The 20420-nt window shown below is 42.4% G+C and overlaps 1 protein-coding gene across 4 annotated transcripts in view; it reads right to left on the reverse strand.

Annotated features, from left to right (window-relative positions):
• LOC140599944 (uncharacterized) overlaps positions 1-20420 on the reverse strand; it is a 71762-nt gene that overhangs the window by 3399 nt on the left and 47943 nt on the right. Inside the window, exon 1 of one of the 4 annotated variants that reach the window (XR_012003025.1) lies at positions 2474-2941. The exons of 1 other annotated variant lie outside the window; for it this stretch is intronic. Coding sequence is in view for 1 of the 3 variants with exons in the window: in XM_072766504.1 (XP_072622605.1) it covers positions 1184-1819 (636 nt within the window). In the remaining 2 variants the exon portion in view is untranslated. Of the gene's footprint in view, positions 1-1183; positions 2446-2466; positions 2942-20420 lie in introns of those variants that run through there. 2 more of the 4 variants (XR_012003023.1, XM_072766504.1) reach the window with 2 other exon arrangements.

Below are 20420 nucleotides of genomic sequence, written 5' to 3' on the forward strand. Positions count from 1 at the left end.
AGGGGGTGTTGGATTTCGTGAGAGGATATAGGGGAGCCGCCAGCTCTGCAAACCCGGGTACCCAGAGGCGGCAGAACCCGGCACTTCCAAGGAACTCTCATAGCCCTCTGGCATTAGTGGGTGCTGGGATCAGGGCTACAGCCTTTTTGCGGCCCTCCGTCAGCCACCTCTGGCCTCCTTCCAGGAGATATCCCAGATAGGTCACTTGTCTCTGGCCTATTTGGGCCTTTTTGGCAGAGGCCCTATATCCCAGTTCTCCCAGTCTCTCGAGCAGCATCCCCGTACCTTTTACACAATCCTGTTCTGTCTTAGCCGCCAGAAGCAAATCATCCACGTACTGCAGGAGGATGAGGTCCGGATGGTCAACTCGGAAGTCTGCCAAATCCTGGTGCAAGGCTTCGTCGAACAAGGTGGGGGAGTTTTTGAATCCCTGTGGTAGCCTTGTTCAAGTGAGTTGTCCTGAGAATCCCATCTCAGGATCTTTCCATTCAAAGGCAAAAATAGGCTGGCTTTGAGAGCTTAACTTTAGGCAAAAGAATGCATCTTTTAGGTAGAGCTCAAGGGTCCTTCTGCCTCAGTTAAAACTGAATGTTGAGCTCCCGTATCAACTAAGAAGGTCACTGGCTGGCCCCCCCACTTTAAGGGTTATCCGAGGCTCAGGGGGGGCTCCTGGCCCTGACACCCCTAATCTTCATCTTCTAGGGACAGAACGGGAATGGGCTTCTTCTTAGGTCCCTGCGTTTGGCCCTTCTTTGGACAATCTTTAACCCAATGTCCTTTTTCCTTGCAGTAGGCACACTGGTCTCGTTCAACCCGTGGTTTTGTTTTGTCTCCCAGGTCCTTACTCTGTCCTGACTTACTCTGCCCTGAGCCCTGTACTATGGTGGCCAGTATCCCAGTCAGTTCTTTATTGCGTTTCTTTTATCTCTTCTATTCTCTCGTTCCTCTTGCTCTTTACGGATCCTTTCCTCCCTTTCCTCTGGGGTCTCTCTCTCTCTCTCTCTCTCTCTAAGTCCTGTAAGGTGTATCCCTGACGTCCCTCCTACCGTTGTAACTTATTACAAATACCCGAGGCCGACTGTCCGATGAAGGACATGATTACATCTGGCTGGCGATCGTCAGCCAAGGGATCAAAGGGAGTATACATACGGTAGCCTTCCATTAATCTTTCCAGAAAACGTACCTTTGCCAAATTGGTGGGGCGACGCCCTGCCCCTCTGAGACCCGCTAGGAGTACCTGGCGATAGAGACGGAGCCGCTCCCTACCAGCAGCAGTGTGGTAGTCCCAGGTCGGGCGAACCAAGGGGAAAACATCCTCGATTTCATTAGGCAGCTGGGTCGGCCTCCCATCCGCCCCAGGGACGTTTTTCCGAGCTTTGAGGTAGACGCGCTGTCTCTCCTCCATGGTGAGGAGAGTCTGCAGGAGCTGTTGGCAGTCATCCCAGGTCGGCTGATGGGTCAACAGAATTGACTCAATTAACCCGGTTAGCGCCTGGGGGTCTTGGGAGAAAGTGGGGTTATGAGTTTTCCAGTTGTAAAGGTCAGAGGCAGAGAACGGCCAGTATTGCATCTGGCCGCCTACTGATCGGAGGGGAAGTGCCCGGGAGGTCCGGACGTCTTCCGACTCTCCCCCGCACTCTCGTCGAAAGCGGAGGCGACTGGCGAGCGGGGGTGAAGCGAGGGGTCGCCTCTCTACCCCAGGAGAGTCGGGGGACAGGGCTGAGGGAGCGGAGGGAGAGGTAGGGCGAGGAATAAGGGGAGTGATGCAGGGAGGGGGTGAGGGTCTCAGCCCGGTCCCCCCTGAGAGGGGGTGAAGCATTTTATCCGGGGGCGGGGGGGGGTGAGTTTTTAGCGAGATCCTCCCAAACTATGATGTACGGCACCTGATCAAGGTGCCCATTGGGTCCTGGCTGAAAGACCAGGGCCTTCACCTGCAATATAACACCAATATTAAAAGTTCCGTCCCTGGGCCACCCGACGTTGAGAGTTGGCCACTCTGAGGAGCAGAAGGTGACCCATTTTCGCCTTCTGACTTCGACCGAAAGGTTGTGTGCCCGGCAGGCGACTTCTTTCCAGTGATCTAGAGTGAGGCTTAAAGGGGTGGTTACAGTCTGTCCCATGGGTGTAGAACAGAGGTAAGCGGTGAGGAAGAGGACAGAGAGAAAGACACAGAACAGACAGACGCACACGAATGACAGGACCGGCGCGGCGGATTCAGATGGGAGCGGTCGCGAACAACGACCCTCCCCGAAGAGGAGGGAGTGCCGGGGCTCCGTTCCTCTTCCAGACCACTCCGGAGTCCGAATCCGGAGGGGGACCAGGGGTCTCAGGGCAGTCTGCCTCCCCCGCTGGTCCAAATACAGAATACAGAGTCCTGCAGGCACATTACAGACCCGGCACAATACAGACCCGGCCAGTCAGACAAACGGACAAGACAAATATGACATTTAGCTAGCTCGGTCTTACCTCCTACCTGTTTTAGGATTGAGCCTGGGGGCGACTCGGATCCCGGACGAGCCCCCAAATGTTGGACCCTGGCTCACGGGTGCCAACGTGTCCCGGTGGACGCCCCAGAGACTCAGACCCCAGACAGGCAGATGCAATTAGCAAGAGGGTTTATTGAACGTTTGCGCAAACGGGCTCTACGCCTCAGAGGTGGCAGAGCGCCCCGATTAGCAATTACAGGCATCTTTTAAAGGCAAAGAAAATGCGGGAGTAGCATAGCATTCGGGTTATGACGTGATTGATTTCTTTGAAGGTCAACACGACCATGTTCAGGGACTTTTCCAGTCAGGGCGAGGGGGTGGATAGTTTTCTTATCTCGGAAAAACAGAATGTTTTTGTTGCTTGAATTCATGGGAGGTGCCTGGATGGGCTGCCTCAGGGTTAGGCCTGATCCCACTCACGGGGGGGGGGGGGTGTGTTTGTGGGGGGGGTTCTTCACTATCCAACAAGAGGACTTAAAAATCATCAATATATAAATGCCCCGAATGTGGGAGCTGCCAAATATATCAATCAATTAATAACCAAAGTTAAGATATACTTAGATAATAATACACTTATGCTTGGTGACTTGAATGTAGCACTTTCTACAATCGACAGGTCTTCACAAAGCACAACATCTCCAAAGAAACAAGAGCTTTAAATGATAAACTGACCAGATGGATTTCACAGATATTTATAGAACTTTACATCCAAATGCAACTGAATAAACATTCTTCTCAAGTGCACATGGAACTTTCTCCAGAATAGACCACATACTGGTTCACAATCAGGTCTTCACTGATACCAAAAGATTGGAATCGTCCCCTGAGTATTTTCAGACCATAATGCTTTGAAATTAGAACTAAATCACAAAAAGAAGTTTGGAAGGATTTCAAACACGTGGAGGTTAAGGACCATCCTGCTAAAAGATGAAAGGGTCAACCAGGAAATTAGGGAAGAATTAAAAAGATTCATGGAAACTAGTGAGAATGAAGATGCAACTGTTCAAAATCTTTGGGATACAGCAAAAGCAGTCCTAAGAGGGAAATACATCACAATACAAGCATCCATCCAAAAACTGGAAAGAACTCAAATACAAAAGCTAACCTTGCACCTAAAGGAGCTGGAGAAAAAACAGCAAATAGATCCTACACCCAACAGAAGAGAGTTCATAAGATTCGAGCAGAACTCAATGAAATAGAGACCAGAACTGTGGAACAGATCAATAAAACCAGGAGTTGGTTCTTTGAAAGAATTAATAAGATAGATAAACCATTAGCCAGCCTTATTAAAAAGAAGAGAGAAAATACTTAAGTTAATAAAATCATGAATGACATTTGGGCAATATAAAAATAGTGAAAGGGAATAAAGGGGAAAGGAGAAAACATGAGAGGGAAATAACAGAAAGGGAGACAGGACATGAGAGACTCCCAACTCTGGGAAACGAACTAGGGGTGGTAGAAAGGGAGGTGGGTGGGGGGTGGGGGTGACTGGGTGACGGGCACTGAGGGGGGCACTTGATGAGATGAACATTGGGTTTTATTCCATATCTTGGTAAATTGAACACCAATAAAAAATAAAAAATATTCCTTGGTCTCATTTTTGGATATTCTGCTTGGTAGTTGAAGGTTAAGGCCCAGAGGAGGAGGGGCAAGATGGTGGAAGAGTAGGGTCCCCAAATCACCTGTACCCACCAAATTACCTAGATAACCTTCAAAGCATCCTGAAAATCTATGAATTCGGCCTGAGATTTAAAGAGAGAACAGCTGAAATGCTACAGTGAGAAGAGTTCGCGCTTCTCTCAAGGTAGGAAGAGGGAAAAAAATAAAGAAATAAAAAAGCATCTAGTGGGGAGGCGCCCCGCGAGGAGCCGGGCTGAGGCTGGGGCGAGTGTCCCCAGGACAGGAGAGCCCCGTCCCGGAGGAGCAGGAGCTGCACCAACCTTCCCGGGCTGAAAAGCGCCTGCAGGGAGTTAGAGCAGGACCCAGGAGGGCGGGGATGCCCTCGGGCTCCCTGAGACACTAACAGGCATCTGCGCCCCGGGAGAGTGCCCAGAGCTCCCTAAGGGCTGCAGCACCCACGGCTGGACCCAGGAGCACCTCGGAGGGGCTCGGGCGGCGGCTCCGTGGAGGGGGCTGCAGGGCGGGAGCGAATCAAACAGCGCAGGCCCCGGAGCACAGGGCGCTGGGACACAACCCAGGATCTGGCCTCCCCCCGGGACAGGCAGAGGCCAGGAGTGCCCAGGACAGTGAGGACGCTCCTACCCCAAGCTGAGCAGATCAGCGGCCCCACCCCCGGAGCATCCAGGCCCCTGCAGATGGAGAACTCCTAGTTACTGCGGGAGCTGAATCCAGGGCTCCAGAGCTGGCCCCGCCACTGCGGTTGTTCCTCCTGGGGCCCCACGGTGTAAACAACCCCCACAGTGCCCTGCACCAGGCAGGGGGCAGAGCAGCTCCCCCAAGTGCTAACACCTGAAAATCAGCACAACAGGCCCCTCCCCCAGAAGACCAGCTAGACGGACAAGTTCCAGGGGAAGTCAAGAGACTTAAAGTATACAGAATCAGAAGATACTCCCCCGTGGTTTTTTTTTTTCTTTTTGATTTCTGATGGTTTCCCCCACCTTTTTCCCCCCATTTTTCTTTCTTTTTCTTTCTCTTTTTCTTCTCTTTTTTCCTTTTTTTCTTCCTTTTTTCTTTTTTGTTTTTCTCTTTTCTTTCCATCTCTCTCTCTCTTTTTCTCCTTTTCCCAATACAACTTGTTTTTGGCCACTCTGCACTGAGCAAAATGACTAGAAGGAAAACCTCACCTCAAAACAAAGAATCAGAAACATTCCTCTCTCCCACAGAGTTACAAAATCTGGATTACAATTCAATGTCAGAAAGCCAACTCAGAAGCACTATTATACAGCTACTGGTGGCTCTAGAAAAAAGCATAAAGGACTCAAGAGACTTCATGACTGCAGAATTTAGATCCAATCAGGCAGAAATTAAAAGTCAATTGAATGAGATGCAATCCAAACTAGAAGTCCTAACGACGAGGCTTAACGAGGTGAAAGAACGAGTGAGTGACATAGAAGACAAATTGATGGCAAAGACGGAGACTGAGGAAAAAAGAGACAGACAATTAAAAGACCATGAAGACAGATTAAGGGAAATAAACGACAGCCTGAGGAAGAAAAACCTACGTTTAATTGCGGTTCCCAAGGGCGCCGAAAGGGACAGAGGGCCAGAATATCTATTTGAACAAATCATAGCTGAAAACTGTCCTAATCTGGGAAGGGAAACAGGCATTCAGATCCAGGAAATAGAGAGATCCCCCCCTAAAATCAATAAAAACCGTTCAACACCTCGACATTTAATAGTGAAGCTTGCAAATTCCAAAGATAAAGTGAAGATCCTTAAAGCAGCAAGAGACAAGGAATCCCTGACTTTTCTGTGGAGGAGTATTAGGGTAAAATCAGACCTCTCCACAGAGACCTGGCAGGCCAGAAAGGGCTGGCAGGATATATTCAGGGTCCTAAATGAGAAGAACATGCAACCAAGAATAGTTTATCCAGCAAGGCTCTCATTCAAAATGGAAGGCAAGATAAAGAGCTTCCAAGACAGGCAGGAACTGAAAGAATATGTGACCTGCAAACCAGCTCTGCAAGAAATTTTAAGGGGGACTCTTAAAATTCCCTTTAAGAAGAAGTTCAGTGGAACAATCCACAAAAACAAGGACTGAATAGATGTCATGATGACACTAAACTCATATCTGTCAATAGTAACTCTGAACGTGAACGGGCTTAATGACCCCATCAAAAGGTGCAGGGTTTCAGACTGGATAAAAAAGCAGGACCCATCTATTTGCTGTCTACAAGAGACTCATTTTAGACAGAAGGACACCTACAACCTGAAAATAAAAGGTTGGAGAACCATTTATCATTCAAATAGACCTCAAAAGAAAGCAGGGGTAGCCATCCTTATATCAGATCAACTAAAATTTACACCGAGGACTGTAGTGAGAGATGAAGAGGGACACTAGCTCATATTAAAGGATCTATCCAACAAGAGGACTTAACAATCCTCAATATATATGCCCCGAATATGGGAGCTGCCAAATATTTAAACCAATTAATAACCAAAGTGAAGAAATACTTAGATAATAATACACTTATACTTGGTGACTTCAATCTAGTGCTTTCTACCCTCGATAGGTCTTCTAAGCACAACATCTCCAAAGAAACGAGAACTTTAAACCAGATGGATTTCACAGATATCTACAGAACTTTATATCCAAACTCAACTGAATACCCATTCTTCTCAAGTGCACATGGAACTTTCTCCAGAATAGACCACATACTGGGACACAAATCAGGTCTGAACCGATACCAAAAGATTGGGATCATCCCCTGCATATTCTCAGACCATAATGCCTTGAAATTAAAACTAAATCACAACAAGAAGTTTGGAAGGACCTCAAACACGTGGAGGTTAAGGACCATCCTGCTAAAAGATGAAAGGGTCACCCAGGAAATTAAGGAAGAATTAAAAATATTCATGGAAACTAATGAGAATGAAGATACAACCATTCAAAATCTTTGGGATACAGCAAAAGCAGTCCTGAGGGAGAAATACATCGCAATACAAGCATCCATTCAAAAACTGGAAAGAACTCAAATACAAAAGCTCACCTTACACATAAAGGAGCTAGAGAAAAAACAGCAGATGGACCCTACACCCAGCAGAAGAAGAGAGTTAATTAAAATTCGAGCAGAACTCAACGAAATCAAGACCAGAAGAACTGTGGAACAGATCAACAGAACCAGCAGTTGGTTCTTTGAAAGAATTAATAAGATAGATAAACCATTAGCCAACCTTATTAAAAAGAAGAGAGAGAAGACTCAAATTAATAAAATCATGAATGAGAAAGGAGAGATCACTACCAACCCCAAGGAAATACAAATGATTTCAAAAACATATTATGAACAACTCTACGCCAATAAATAAGGCAATGTACAAGAAATGGACGCATTCCCGGAAAGCCACAAACTACCAAAACTGGAACAGGAAGAAATAGAAAACCTGAACAGGCCAATAACCGGGGAGGAAATTGAAGCAGTCATCAAAAACCTCTCAAGACACAAGAGTACAGGGCCAGATGGCTTCCCAGGGGAATTCTATCAAACGTTTAAAGAAGAAACCATACCTATTCTACTAAAGCTGTTTGGAAAGATAGAAAGAGATGGAGTACTTCCAAATTCGTTCTATGAGGCCAGCATCACCTTAATTCCAAAACCAGACAAAGACCCCACCAAAAAGGAGAATTACAGACCAATATCCCAGATGAACATGGATGCAAAAATTCTCAACAAGATACTAGCCAATAGGATCCAACAACACATTAAGAAAATTATTCACCATGACCAAGCAGGATTTATCCCCGGGACACAAGGCTGGTTCAACACTCGAAAAACAATCAATGTGATTCATCATATCAGTAAGAGAAAAACCAAGAACCATATGATCCTGTCATTAGATGCAGAGAAAGCATTTGACAAAATACAGCATCCATTCCTGATCAAAACTCTTCATTCAGAGTGTAGGGATAGAGGGAACATTCCTCAACATCTTAAAAGCCATCTACGAAAAGCCCACAGCAAATATCATTCTCAATGGGGAAGCACTGGGAGCCTTTCCTCTAAAATCAGGAACAAGACAGGGATGTCCACTCTCACTACTGCTATTCAATATAGTACTGGAAGTCCTAGCCTCAGCAATCAGACAACAAAAAGGCATTAAAGCCATTCAAATTGGCAAAGAAGAAGTCAAACTCTCCCTCTTCGCTGATGACATGATACTCTACATAGAAAACCCTCCACCCCAAGATTGCTAGAACTCATACAGCAATTTGGTAGCATGGCAGGATACAAAATCAATGCCCAGAAATCAATGGCATTTCTATACACTAACAATGAGACTGAAGAAAGAGAAATTAAGGAGTCAATCCCATTTACAATTGCACCCAAAAGCATAAGATACCTAGGAATAAACCTAACCAAAGAGGTAAAAGATCTATACCCTAAAAACTATAGAACACTTCTGAAAGAAATTCAGGAAGACACAAAGAGATGGAAAAATATTCCATGCTCATGGATTGGCAGCATTAATATTGTGAAAATGTCAATGTTACCCAGGGCAATTTACACGTTTAATGCAATCCCTATCAAAATACCCTGGACTTTCTTCAGAGAGTTAGAACAAATTATTTTAAGATTTGTGTGGAATCAGAAAAGACCCCGAATAGCCAGGGGAATTTTAAAAAGAAAACCATAGCTGGGGGCATCACAATGCCAGATTTCAGGTTGTACTACAAAGCTGTGGTCATCAAGACAGTGTGGTACTGGCACAAAAACAGACACATAGATCAAGGGAACAGAATAGGGAACCCAGAAGTGGACCCTGACCTTTATGGTCAACTAATATTCGATAAAGGAGGAAAGACTATCCATTGGAAGAAAGACAGTCTCTTCAATAAATGGTGCTGGGAAAATTGGACATCCACATGCAGAAGAATGAAACCAGACCACTCTCTGGCCCCATACACAAAGATAAACTCAAAATGGATGAAAGATCTAAATGTGAGACAAGATTCCATCAAAATCCTAGAGGAGAACACAGGCAGGCAACACCCTTTTTGAACTCGGCCACAGTAACTTCTTGCAAGATACATCCACGAAGGCAAAAGAAACAAAAGCAAAAATGGACTATTGGGACTTCATCAAGATAAGGAGCTTTTGCACAGCAAAGGATACAGTCAACAAAACTAAAAGACAACCTACAGGATGGGAGAAGATATTTGCAAATGACGTATCAGATAAAGGGCTAGTTTCCAAGATCTCTAAAGAACTTCTTAAACTCAACAGCAAAGAAACAAACAATCCAATCATGAAATGGGCAAAAGACATGAACAGAAATCTCACAGAGGAAGACATAGACATGGCCAACAAGCACATGAGAAAATGCTCCGCATCACTTGCCATCAGGGAAATACAAATCAAAACCACAATGAGATCCCACCTCACACCAGTGAGAATGGGAAAAATTAACAAGGCAGGAAACCACAAATGTTGGAGAGGATGCGGAGAAAAGGGAACCCTCTTGCACTGTTTGTGGGAATGTGAACTGGTGCAGCCACTCTAGAAAACTGTGTGGAGGTTCCTCAGAGAGTTAAAAATAGACCTGCCCTACGATCCAGCAATTTCACTGTTGGCGATTTACCCCAAAGATTCAGATGCAAGAAAATGCCGGGACACCTGCACCCCAATGTTTATAGCAGCAATGTCCACCATAGCCAAACTGTGGAAGGAGCCTCGGTGTCCATCGAAAGATGAATGGATAAAGAAGATGTGGTTTATGTATACAATGGAATATTACTCAGCCATTAGAAACGACAAATACCCACCATTTGCTTCGACGTGGATGGAACTGGAGGGTATTATGCTGAGTGAAGTAAGTCAATCGGAGAAGGACAAACAGTGTATGTTCTCATTCATTTGGGGAATATAAATAATAGTGAAAGGTAATATAAGGGAAGGGAGAAGAAATGTGTGGGAAATATCAGAAAGGGAGACAGAACATAAAGACTCCTGGACTCCTGACACTGGGAAACGAACTAGGGGTGGTTAAGGGGAGGGGGGTGGGGGGTGGGAGTGAGTGGGTGACGGGCACTGAGGGGGACACATGATGGGATGAGCACTGGGTGTTATTCTGTATGTTGGTAAATTGAACACCAATAAAAAATTAATTTATTAAAAAAAAGAAGGTGTAGGCCCGAAATCTAATATTTTTTAGCTCTCCAAATATACATGTATATCTCCACACCAATATATTAACGCAACGATAAAGTACACCTCCTACACATGGATGTTCAATATTAGGCAACATTGAAAATCTCAATGCAGTATTTAGAAACAGAAATAGAAGGAATAGTGTTCTTACAGGCACATGTAGAATGAATGAATATTGGCAATTCTCCCTCTTGTTATTGTTTTGTTGGGAATTTATAATAGACAGACACTATTAAACAACTCTTACATAAAAGGAGGTGAATACAAAATGAAATTGCAGAACTTTTAGAAAATGATAATTGAACTAGATGTATAGGGATCTGTATTAACTACATGAATGCTCCCAGGAAAATTCAAAGCTTTAACTACAATTATATCAGAATTTAATGAATTAGTAGTATAATTTGAAAATCTAGAAAAATATTAATGTAGAAAAAAATATATAAGGCAGAATTTTAAAAGTTATGAGCAGAAATTATTGACCATTAGAAAAGCAGTAAAATAAGCACATAAGTTAGTAAATAAATAACTTATTTCTTTGAAATAACAAAATAGGAAACCACTAACCAACTTTTAAAAGGTAAAAGAAAGGTTCAGATGAGAAAGCACAAGTGCACAAAATAAGAAAGAACAAAGGGCAAAAGATATAAATAGATTGTTGACAGAAGACATTCAAATGATCCTTAAATATCTGAGAAGATGCTAAAGCTTGTTTATGACAATAGAAATACAAATTAAAACTGTAACAAGATATCATGTCTCACCATTAGTTTGGCAAACATCTAAGAGTTTGAGAATAGACTTTGTTGACAAGGCTGTGGAGAAGAGGCACTCACACTTCTTGGTGGGAATAGTAAGTGATACAACCTCAGTAGAGAGAACTTGGCAAAATCATCATTATTGCATCTTCTGTTTTTGTTCTTGCCTTTTTCTCAATGCCTGAAGTAGATACTGGCAGATAGTAGCATTCAATAATGATTTGTTGGAAAAACATAATAATTTGATCTACTCGTTAACACACATTAGGCCATATAATCTCTAGACAGGCCTGTGACTATGGAAAGACAAATATAAGTATAATCAAGCTCATATCAACTAAGAAAATGGTTTACCAAGTCATGCAGTTGGAAAATGGCAGAGACAAAACTAAACCCAGACTTTCTGGATAGAAACTTAGTGACTAAAAAAGAAAAAGAAAAAGAAAAAAGAAACTTGGTGACTAATCACGCATCAGAAGCAAAGTTCACTTAAAGGGATTGGCAGGAATTCACAGACAGTGGCCCTTCCATTCCCACCTCTGGCCCCAGCAGAGTATCCTGGCCATGAAAGCATGGAGCCTACTGACATCTTGGAAGAGATGACATTCTCAGGATCCCTGTTCCAGAGAGCTTCCAGAAAGAGGAAGGGGATGACCCTAGAACAACGGGGGAAATATGAGATAGTAGTGGCTCTGAAAAAGAAGGCAAGCAATAGTGAAGTCAAGCAGAGGTGAGAGCAGGCAACCTACTCCCTATAACCTCCTGTGCTTTGCCACATGGACCTGAAAATTGCAATGAGATGCCCCCAAGGTTTAGGTTAAATAGAAAAAAGATTCCTTGTAAATAGTAAACATTAGAATGGATCAGATTAGAGATATATCATAGTCAACCTTAAAAAAAAGAATGGGGTCCAAGGAAACAATCTGACTGCAAATTTAATATATTGACCTTTCATTCAGAAGGGAGGGGGATTATTCAGCTAAATGTAGAAAAGAGGATTCATGGAGGTCAATGAGACTGGACCCATATAAGCAGTCTGTGTATGGGCAAGAGGGCCAAGTCCTACTGGCAAGATCTATGATGCAGTGGACCTCTATCAGGGACTGGCCAGACATCAGTAATCTCCAAATTGGAAACTAACTTTCCTCCTCTGAGTCTGTGATCACCAGCTTCTAATTACAACATCTCTGTCCATGTGGGAAGAAAAGGCACTGCTCAGGGTATATGAGTGACCAGTCCTTGCAACAGTTATGTTTCTTGTTGTAAATTGATTAACTGAAATAATGGATGCCAGTTCTAGTCTCTGGGTTTGGCAGATCTGAAGAAGGATCTACTTTCCTTCTGAGCCTGGGTGCCTGTGAGTAGGTCCTAATCCTTGTGACCACAGGACATCTACCAAGGTAACCTCACTGCTTCATCCCTGGCCATGCCCTTCCTTCTCTTAAGACTTACTGTCCTTCCTCAAACTTTTAGTTTCCTAAGGCCAAGAGGAAAATTTTGTGGAAAATATAGAAGGGCCTGATGAGAATGGAGTATATGTGTTCACAGCCTCTGATATGGAGTCTATTTCTTTTGAAGAGTAGAGGAATAATCCTTCCACATGGTATCAAACATATTAAAATATACCTACAGACCATTTAAATATAATTTTTGCTAAGATGTTTTTGGAAACATTTTAATAATTTTGTTTCTGAAATTATTTACATATAAGTCATACATTTATTTTAGCTATTATTTCTTTTCATTTACAATACACATTATTGAGAAGAATTCTATATTAAAAATTGCTTAATAAGTAAGAACTTTTTGTGAATATTAGATTTCACAATGAATGAGATTCATGAAGTTTTCTTTCCAGACCTTTCAATGTTTATAGATTTCAATTTTGCACAATTTTATTTTTGTGCTGACATACATATACACCTATATAAAGATATCTGTTTATTTTTGATTCAAACATTTTGTTGACTCTTGCAAAATGGCTGGGTTTTCAGGGATACTCAGGGCTGAAGCCTCCCTCCAAAATCCACCCACTCTCTTCCACCAGTACTTTGCATTCATATAGAAGGCAGGTATACTGCACTGCTTCCCTCTGGTGGTGGTAAGGACTAATGCCTCTAAAGGCGGTTCTGCAGGAGGGCTTTGGCTCCATTGCACAGGCATTATCTCACCTGGGAAAGTGCATTTTTGGAACATTTGTGGAGAGGCAGGAAAGTAGACATCCCATGGTTCTCCCTTCTCAAGGCAGCAAACAGCAATCTGCACGCTGGGATGCCTGGAAACCCTGAGACCAAGGCAGTGACCTTTGTCCTGGTCATTCATCTCCCAGGATGGACATACACCACTCAGCTATGTGTGGAGCATCCTCAATACTCAATATTCCCCACTTATACATGTAATGAAGTAATAAATGGTGGTTCCCTTCTCCATATCTCTGGGGAGTGGGCAGGATTTGGGGTGGAAGGGGAACCTCCTATTCTGACATATTTCCATGTAACAGAGGAAGAAAATTAAGCAACTAAAATAACCAGATGACTTTGCCTCTATTGTCTCCCTGAGTAATAAAAGGTTTGCAGACTCCCAAGGCCCAGCTCTTGTAGAGGGGTTGAGGATTAGCAGTGGGAACGTTGAGACAAATAAGGCTGAACTCTCAAAGCAGCATCACCCCCTACCATGGCTGAAAGTATTCCCCGAAACTTCTTACAGCACTAAGCAGGTCTCCAGGGGTAGAGGCTCCCCATCCTATGGTGCTAGCAGGGCAGCTTAGGCAGTTTTGAGGCCATGGCTCTGGGTGAAATGTGGAGGGGACACTGGTTCTAGCTTATCTGGGATTTTCTGGAGAAGAACTAACATCACAAAGATAACAAAATGGGCCAACTTGAAGATCACTGCTTGTTAGAGAAGTGTCCTGGGGACAATACAGCAATGCATACCATATGAAGTCTCCATTCTCCTGTCTAGAAAAGAAAATAAACCAGTTATGCTAACTAGCCAGCCAGGTGCTTTCCTACACCCAAGGCTTTGCCTGCATTTTATATAATCCTGTACAGAGCAGTTGCAAGTTCAGTCAATGCATGTTTTCAAATGCCCTAAGTAAAAAAATCTTTTTTTAAATTAAGGAAATTTAGTTATAAGCCATTATATGTTCATCATGGAGAATTCATAAAAGACACAAGCAAAGACCCAAGTACAAAAAACACCAATAATTCTCTTGCCCAGAGATAATCGTTATTATTTAATCCCTTCCAGACCTTCTATGTGTAAATTACCATATAAATATCTTTGGAAAGTGTATGTCTATACTTAAATGTGCAAACTTATATGCAAAGTATATCTATAAATTACACGTATGTAAAACATAAATCATACATATATATAAAGCATATAAATTATACTTATATCAAATAATATATGTATATATGTATATAAATAATACATTATACAAATATGTATGGTTGCAGAATAGCTTCCGTGGACTATTTTCAGTGATTTAGAGTATCCCATGTCAGTAAAGTTTGATGGTTGAGACTATGTGCTAGGAAGCCAGGTTGCCTGCCAGGGTTCAAACCTCAGCTGCACACTTTACAAGAAGTGTGCCTTTGATACAGGTGTACCTATAATAGTTATCTTACCTGTAAAATGGAGAAAATAGTGGTATCTCCTCATAGTTAGTAGTTACCAGGGTAGATAACTCCTTCCATATGAAAGTGTATGCATACCTGGCTCATGGCGTGGTCAACACTCAAAAGATGTTAAGAACTAAATGCATTCTCTAAGACCAGTTATTTAGAACACAAAGAAGATTTGAAGAGGGAGGAGAAGATACAAATGGTCCTAATCAGCCTGACCATGGCCCAGTATAGAAGATTCTCAGGGGCTGGATTTTCTTCCTACAAAAGTAATTGTGGCTTTTAGCAGTTGCTCTGGACTGTGACTCAACTGTGGCCATTTCCATCTCAAAGAAAACCAAGGATTAGGGCTGAACATCTGAGTATTACTCAATATACCCATGTAACACCAGCTCTCTCCTCTGTCCCTCAAACCCCTGATCTATCAGGACAAAATCAATTGCTTACTGTTTCACCTTCCTTTCTCTCTCAAAATTATTAGGCTATTACCTAAGAAGAGGGTAGGAAATATATCTCTAATTGGCTTATTTTCCCCAAGGCTCACGCAGAGGAATGGAGAGTGTATGTGGTTGGTGAGGGCATAGTCAACCCTTAGTGCCTCAACTGTGGCATCTGACTTAGAGAACCGCATTTAATAAACTAGAACACTTTGAGTGACATTGACCGAAAAAATCAATCTTTTGTTTTATGAAACATTTCGTCCCATAGCATTACATATTCCTTATTTAGTTCCTATTTTTTTTCCCCAAGGGAAAGTCACCATCATCCCCAGAAGAAAATTCTTATAAATAGGCTGAAATCTACTTTGTCTTTTAATCCTAATCCCAAATCTAAATAATCACAAATAATAAAAATGGAATACTATGCTACTATACATTTGTATGTTACTTTGAATTTACCTAGCACTAATTTTGTGCTGGGCATATTATAAAATGAACCAGACCTAAGTTTCTCAGTCAAGTTGCTAACATGAAGCTAATAGATATCATGGAAAGTGTATTGAAATAACCAATGATTCTTAGCTCAGAGTGCAAAAGTTCATACCCTCTGCTTATGGGATCCCTAAACATTAGCATTGATATGATTCCAGGTGATTTTGCTAAAGCCATCACCAATTCTGAAAATGGCTATTTAAGCTCAATCTCTGGTACAGAGAGAGATGTGTTTGTAATGAAATTCTACTCACCATGACTGCAACATACTCCTCCCAAAACATCCTGTCATTTCAATAAGCATCTTTGCCACCGCCTGCCAATAACAACAAACACATAGTTGCCCTAATAAAAGAGAGGACTAAAGTCGACTTCTCATTTCCATGATACACCAGCCAGGGACTCACTGCTTTTAATTACCATCTATCTTGTAACAAGATCGGCAGCCATAGAAATGGTTGAAGTGTTTGTGTTGTAAATTTAATTATACCTCCTTACCCAAATCAATGAAAGATTAAATCACACTTTAACATAACGCAGCATTGTTTTTCCTGAAATTTAGCAGCAGTACAGTAATCTGAGGTAAACCATAGGTTCATGGTTTTTCCACTCATGACCTGGTCTTTCTCACTTAACTGGTTCTGGCCTTTGCCTCTCCTCTAGAGTTTTGCCATCTGAATAAGCTGCTGATTACTCTGCTCTACAATCTTACATAAGCATTTCACCTAGGTGGATGTGGAGTCTGCAGGTGGCTCTACTGCGATTTATGGCATCTGTTGAAATCAGTTTATCCAGTTCAGTGGCATGCCACAAGCACTAAACCCACACACCTTCACAGGGGAATTTGGCCATCCACCAAATGGAGGCATCTTTCATCCCCTTCACACAGAATCACAACCCTTAGCTCTCCCTGGACCTAGGAACTAACTATAAAATTTGTCTATGCCAAGCTTTTTCAGTTTTTTTGTTTGTTTTACTGAAGTATAATTACCATGCAATGGTATATTAGTCTCAGGGGTACAACATAGTGATTCAACAATTCTCTACATTACTCAGTCTCACCACAGTAAGTGTGGTGACCATTTGTCACCATGCAACACTATTACAATATTACTGACTGTATTTCCTGTACTGTACTTTCATCTCCATGACTTCTTTATTTTGTAACTGGAAGTTTGTACCTCTTCATCCCCTTTATCTATTTTGCCCATCTCCCCTCCTCCTTTCCCTCTGCAACCACCAGTTTGGTCTCTGTTACTTAAGAGTCTAGTTTTCTGTTTGTTTCTTTGCTCATCTTGACTTTGGAACATTGCCCACCTTCTCTGTTATTTCTGTATCTCAAGTCTCCAGCCTTCTCCTGAGAGCATCGTGTGTAGTGAAAAGATGCCAGTGCCAGTTCAGGTGTCAGAATGTCAGATGAACGTGGGTTAAATCCTTGCTCTGCCACCTACCATCTGCATAACTCAGGTTCCTCACTGGAAAATAAAGATCGTGTCTCCTTCACAGAGTTGTGATCCTATGTGTGCAGCAACTTTTATGTAGAGATATTCAGTTACCTTGGGTGCCCTGTGCTTTCCTCTGCCATCTGCACCGATCTCTAATACCTGCACCAGCCTACCTGACTTTCCCAGGCAGGAAACTGCCAATGTCTATTCTTTTCCTCTACTCATATTTCCAGACCTTCTTCAACCTGTGTACCCACAACCTCAGCCTGACAAAGTTCTTGGGAAGCCAGGACCAGAAAAGTGTTGGTGGGTCAGTTACCTACAATGTCAGGTTGCTAAGAGAATTATTTTTTTAAGTTGAAAACAGAAAAGGAGACAAACCATAAGAGACTCTTAACTATAGGAAACAAACTGAAAGTTCCTGGAGAGAAGGTGGGTGGACAAATGGGGTAACTGGGTCCTGGGCATTAAGGAGAGCACATAATGTAATGAGCTCTTTGAATCGGCTTTTGACTTTGGCCAAGTCAGAGGCTGGGTGTTATATGCAACTAATGAATCACTAAATTCTTACCTCTGAAACTAAATAATATACTATATGTTAATTAAATTGAATTTTAATTTAAAAATTAATTTTTTTAAAAAAATGAAAGTACAATGGGCCTAAACACTACTGGGGGGGGGGGTGGAAGAGTGGAGCAAACTTTATGAAAATAAGCTTATGAATATATATAAGGAGCTTTAAAAATGTTCATAGTTTTGGATGCATTGATTTCACCTTTAGGGATTTATCATATTAAAGAAATCATCAGGGGCATTGGGTTGCTCCATCAATTAAGCATCTGCTTTCAGCTTGGGTCATGATTTTGGACTCCTGGGATGAAGCCCCTGGTTGGGCTCCCTGCTCAGTGGGGAGTTTGCTTCTCCGTTTCTCTCTACCCCACCCCCTCATGGTCTGCCTCTCTCTCTCTAATAAATAAATAAAATCTTTACAAAAAGAATCAGGTATCTTCAATTTTTTTTTTGTTCTACTTACCACATCTTATTTATTTTTTTGAATAAATTAATTTTTTATTGGTGTTCAATTTACCAACATACAGAGTAACACCCAGTGCTCATCCCGTCAAGTGTCCCACTCAGTACCCTTCACCCATTCACCCCAACCACCCACCCTCCTCCCCTTCCACCACCCCTAGTTCATTTCCCAGAGTTAGGAGTCTTTATGTTCTGTCTCCCTTCCTGATATTTCCTACACATTTCTTCCACCTTTATATTCCCTTTCACTATTATTTATATTCCCCACATGAATGAGAACATACACTGTTTGCCCTTCTCCGATTGACTTACTTAACTCAGCATAATACCCTCCAGTTCCATCCACGTTGAAGAAAATGGGGGGTATTTGTCGTTTCTAATGGCTGAGTGATATTCCATTGTATACATAAGCCACATCTTCTTTATCCATTCATCTTTCGATGGACACCGAGGCTCCTACCACAGTTTGGCTATTGTGGACATTGCTGCTAGAAACATTGGGGTGCAGGTGTCCCGGCATTTCATTGCATCTGAATCTTTAGGGTAAATCCCCAACAGTGCAATTGCTGGGTCGGAGGGCAGGTCTATTTTTAGCTCTTGGAGGAACCTCCACACAGTTTTAGAGAGTGGCTGCACCAGTACACATTCCCACCAACCGTATAAGAGGGTTCCCTTTTCTCTGCATCCTTTCCAACATTTGTTGTTTCTTGCCTTGTTAATTTTCCCCATTCTCACTGGTGTGAGGTGGGATCTCATTGTGGTTTTGATTTGTATTTCCCTGATGGCAAGTGATGCGGAGCATTTTCTCATGTGCATGTTGGCCATGTTCATGTCTTCCTCTGTGAGATTTCTGTTCATGTCTTTTGCCCATTTCATGATTGGATTTTTTGTTTCTTTGGTGTTGAGTTTAATAAGTTCTTTAAAGATCTTGGAAGCTAGCCCTTTATCTGATAGGTCATTTGCAAATATCTTCTCCCATTCTGTAGGTTGTCTTTCAGTTTTGTTGACTGTATCCTTTGCTGTGCAAAAGCTCCTTATCTTGATGAAGTCCCAATAGTTCATTTTTGCTTTTGTTTCTTCTGCCTTCGTGGATGTATCTTGCAAGAAGTTACTGTGGCCGAGTTCAAAAAGGGTGTTGCCTGCCTGTGTTCTCCTCTAGGATTTTGATGGAATCTTGTCTCACATTTAGATCTTTCATCCATTTTGAGTTTATCTTTGTGTATGGTGCAAGAGAGTGGTCTGGTTTCATTCTTCTGCATGTGGATGTCCAAGTTTCCCAACACCATTTATTGAAGAGACTGTCTTTCTTCCAATGGATAGTCTTTCCTCCTTTATCGAATATTAGTTGACCATAAAGGTCAGGGTCCACTTCTGGGTTCCCTATTCTGTTCCATTGATCTATGTGTCTGTTTTTGTGCCAGTACCACACTGTCTTGATGACCACAGCTTTGTAGTACAACCTGAAATCTGGCATTGTGATGCCCCCAGCTATGGTTTTCTTTTTAAAATTCCCCTGGCTATTCGGGGTCTTTTCTGATTCCACACAAATCGTAAAATAATTTGCTCTAACTCTCTGAAGAAAGTCCAGGGTATTTTGATAGGGATTGCATTAAACGTGTAAATTGCCCTGGGTAACATTGACATTTTCACAATATTAATTCGGCCAATCCATGAGCATGGAATATTTTTCCATCTCTTTGTGTCTTCCTCAATTTCTTTCATAAGTGTTCTATAGTTTTTAGGGTATAGATCCTTCACCTCTTTGGTTAGGTTTATTCCTAGGTATCTTATGCTTTTGGGTGCAATTGTAAATGGGATTGACTCCTTAATTTCTCTTTCTTCAGCCTCATTGTTAGTGTATAGAAATGCCATTGATTTCTGGGCATTGATTTTGCATCCTGCCACACTGCCAAATTGCTGTATGAGTTCTAGCAATCTTGGGGTGGAGGCTTTTGGGTTTTCTATGTAGAGTATCATGTCATCAGCGAAGAGGGAGAGTTTGACTTCTTCTTTGCCAATTTGAATGCCTTTAATGTCTTTTTGTTGTCTGATTGCTGAGGCTAGGACTTTCAATACTATGTTGAATAGCAGTGGTGAGAGTGGACATCCTGTCTTGTTCCTGATTTTAGGGGAAAGGCTCCCAGTGCTTCCCCATTGAGAATGATATTTGCTGTGGGCTTTTCGTAGATGGCTTTTAAGATGTCGAGGAATGTTCCCTCTATCCCTACTCTCTGAATGAAGAATTTTGATCAGGAATGGATGCTGTATTTTGTCAAATGCTTTCTCTGCATCTAATGAGAGGATCATATGGT

The sequence above is a fragment of the Vulpes vulpes genome, chromosome 8, assembly GCF_048418805.1.
Source record: "Vulpes vulpes isolate BD-2025 chromosome 8, VulVul3, whole genome shotgun sequence".
Lineage (NCBI taxonomy): Eukaryota > Metazoa > Chordata > Mammalia > Carnivora > Canidae > Vulpes > Vulpes vulpes.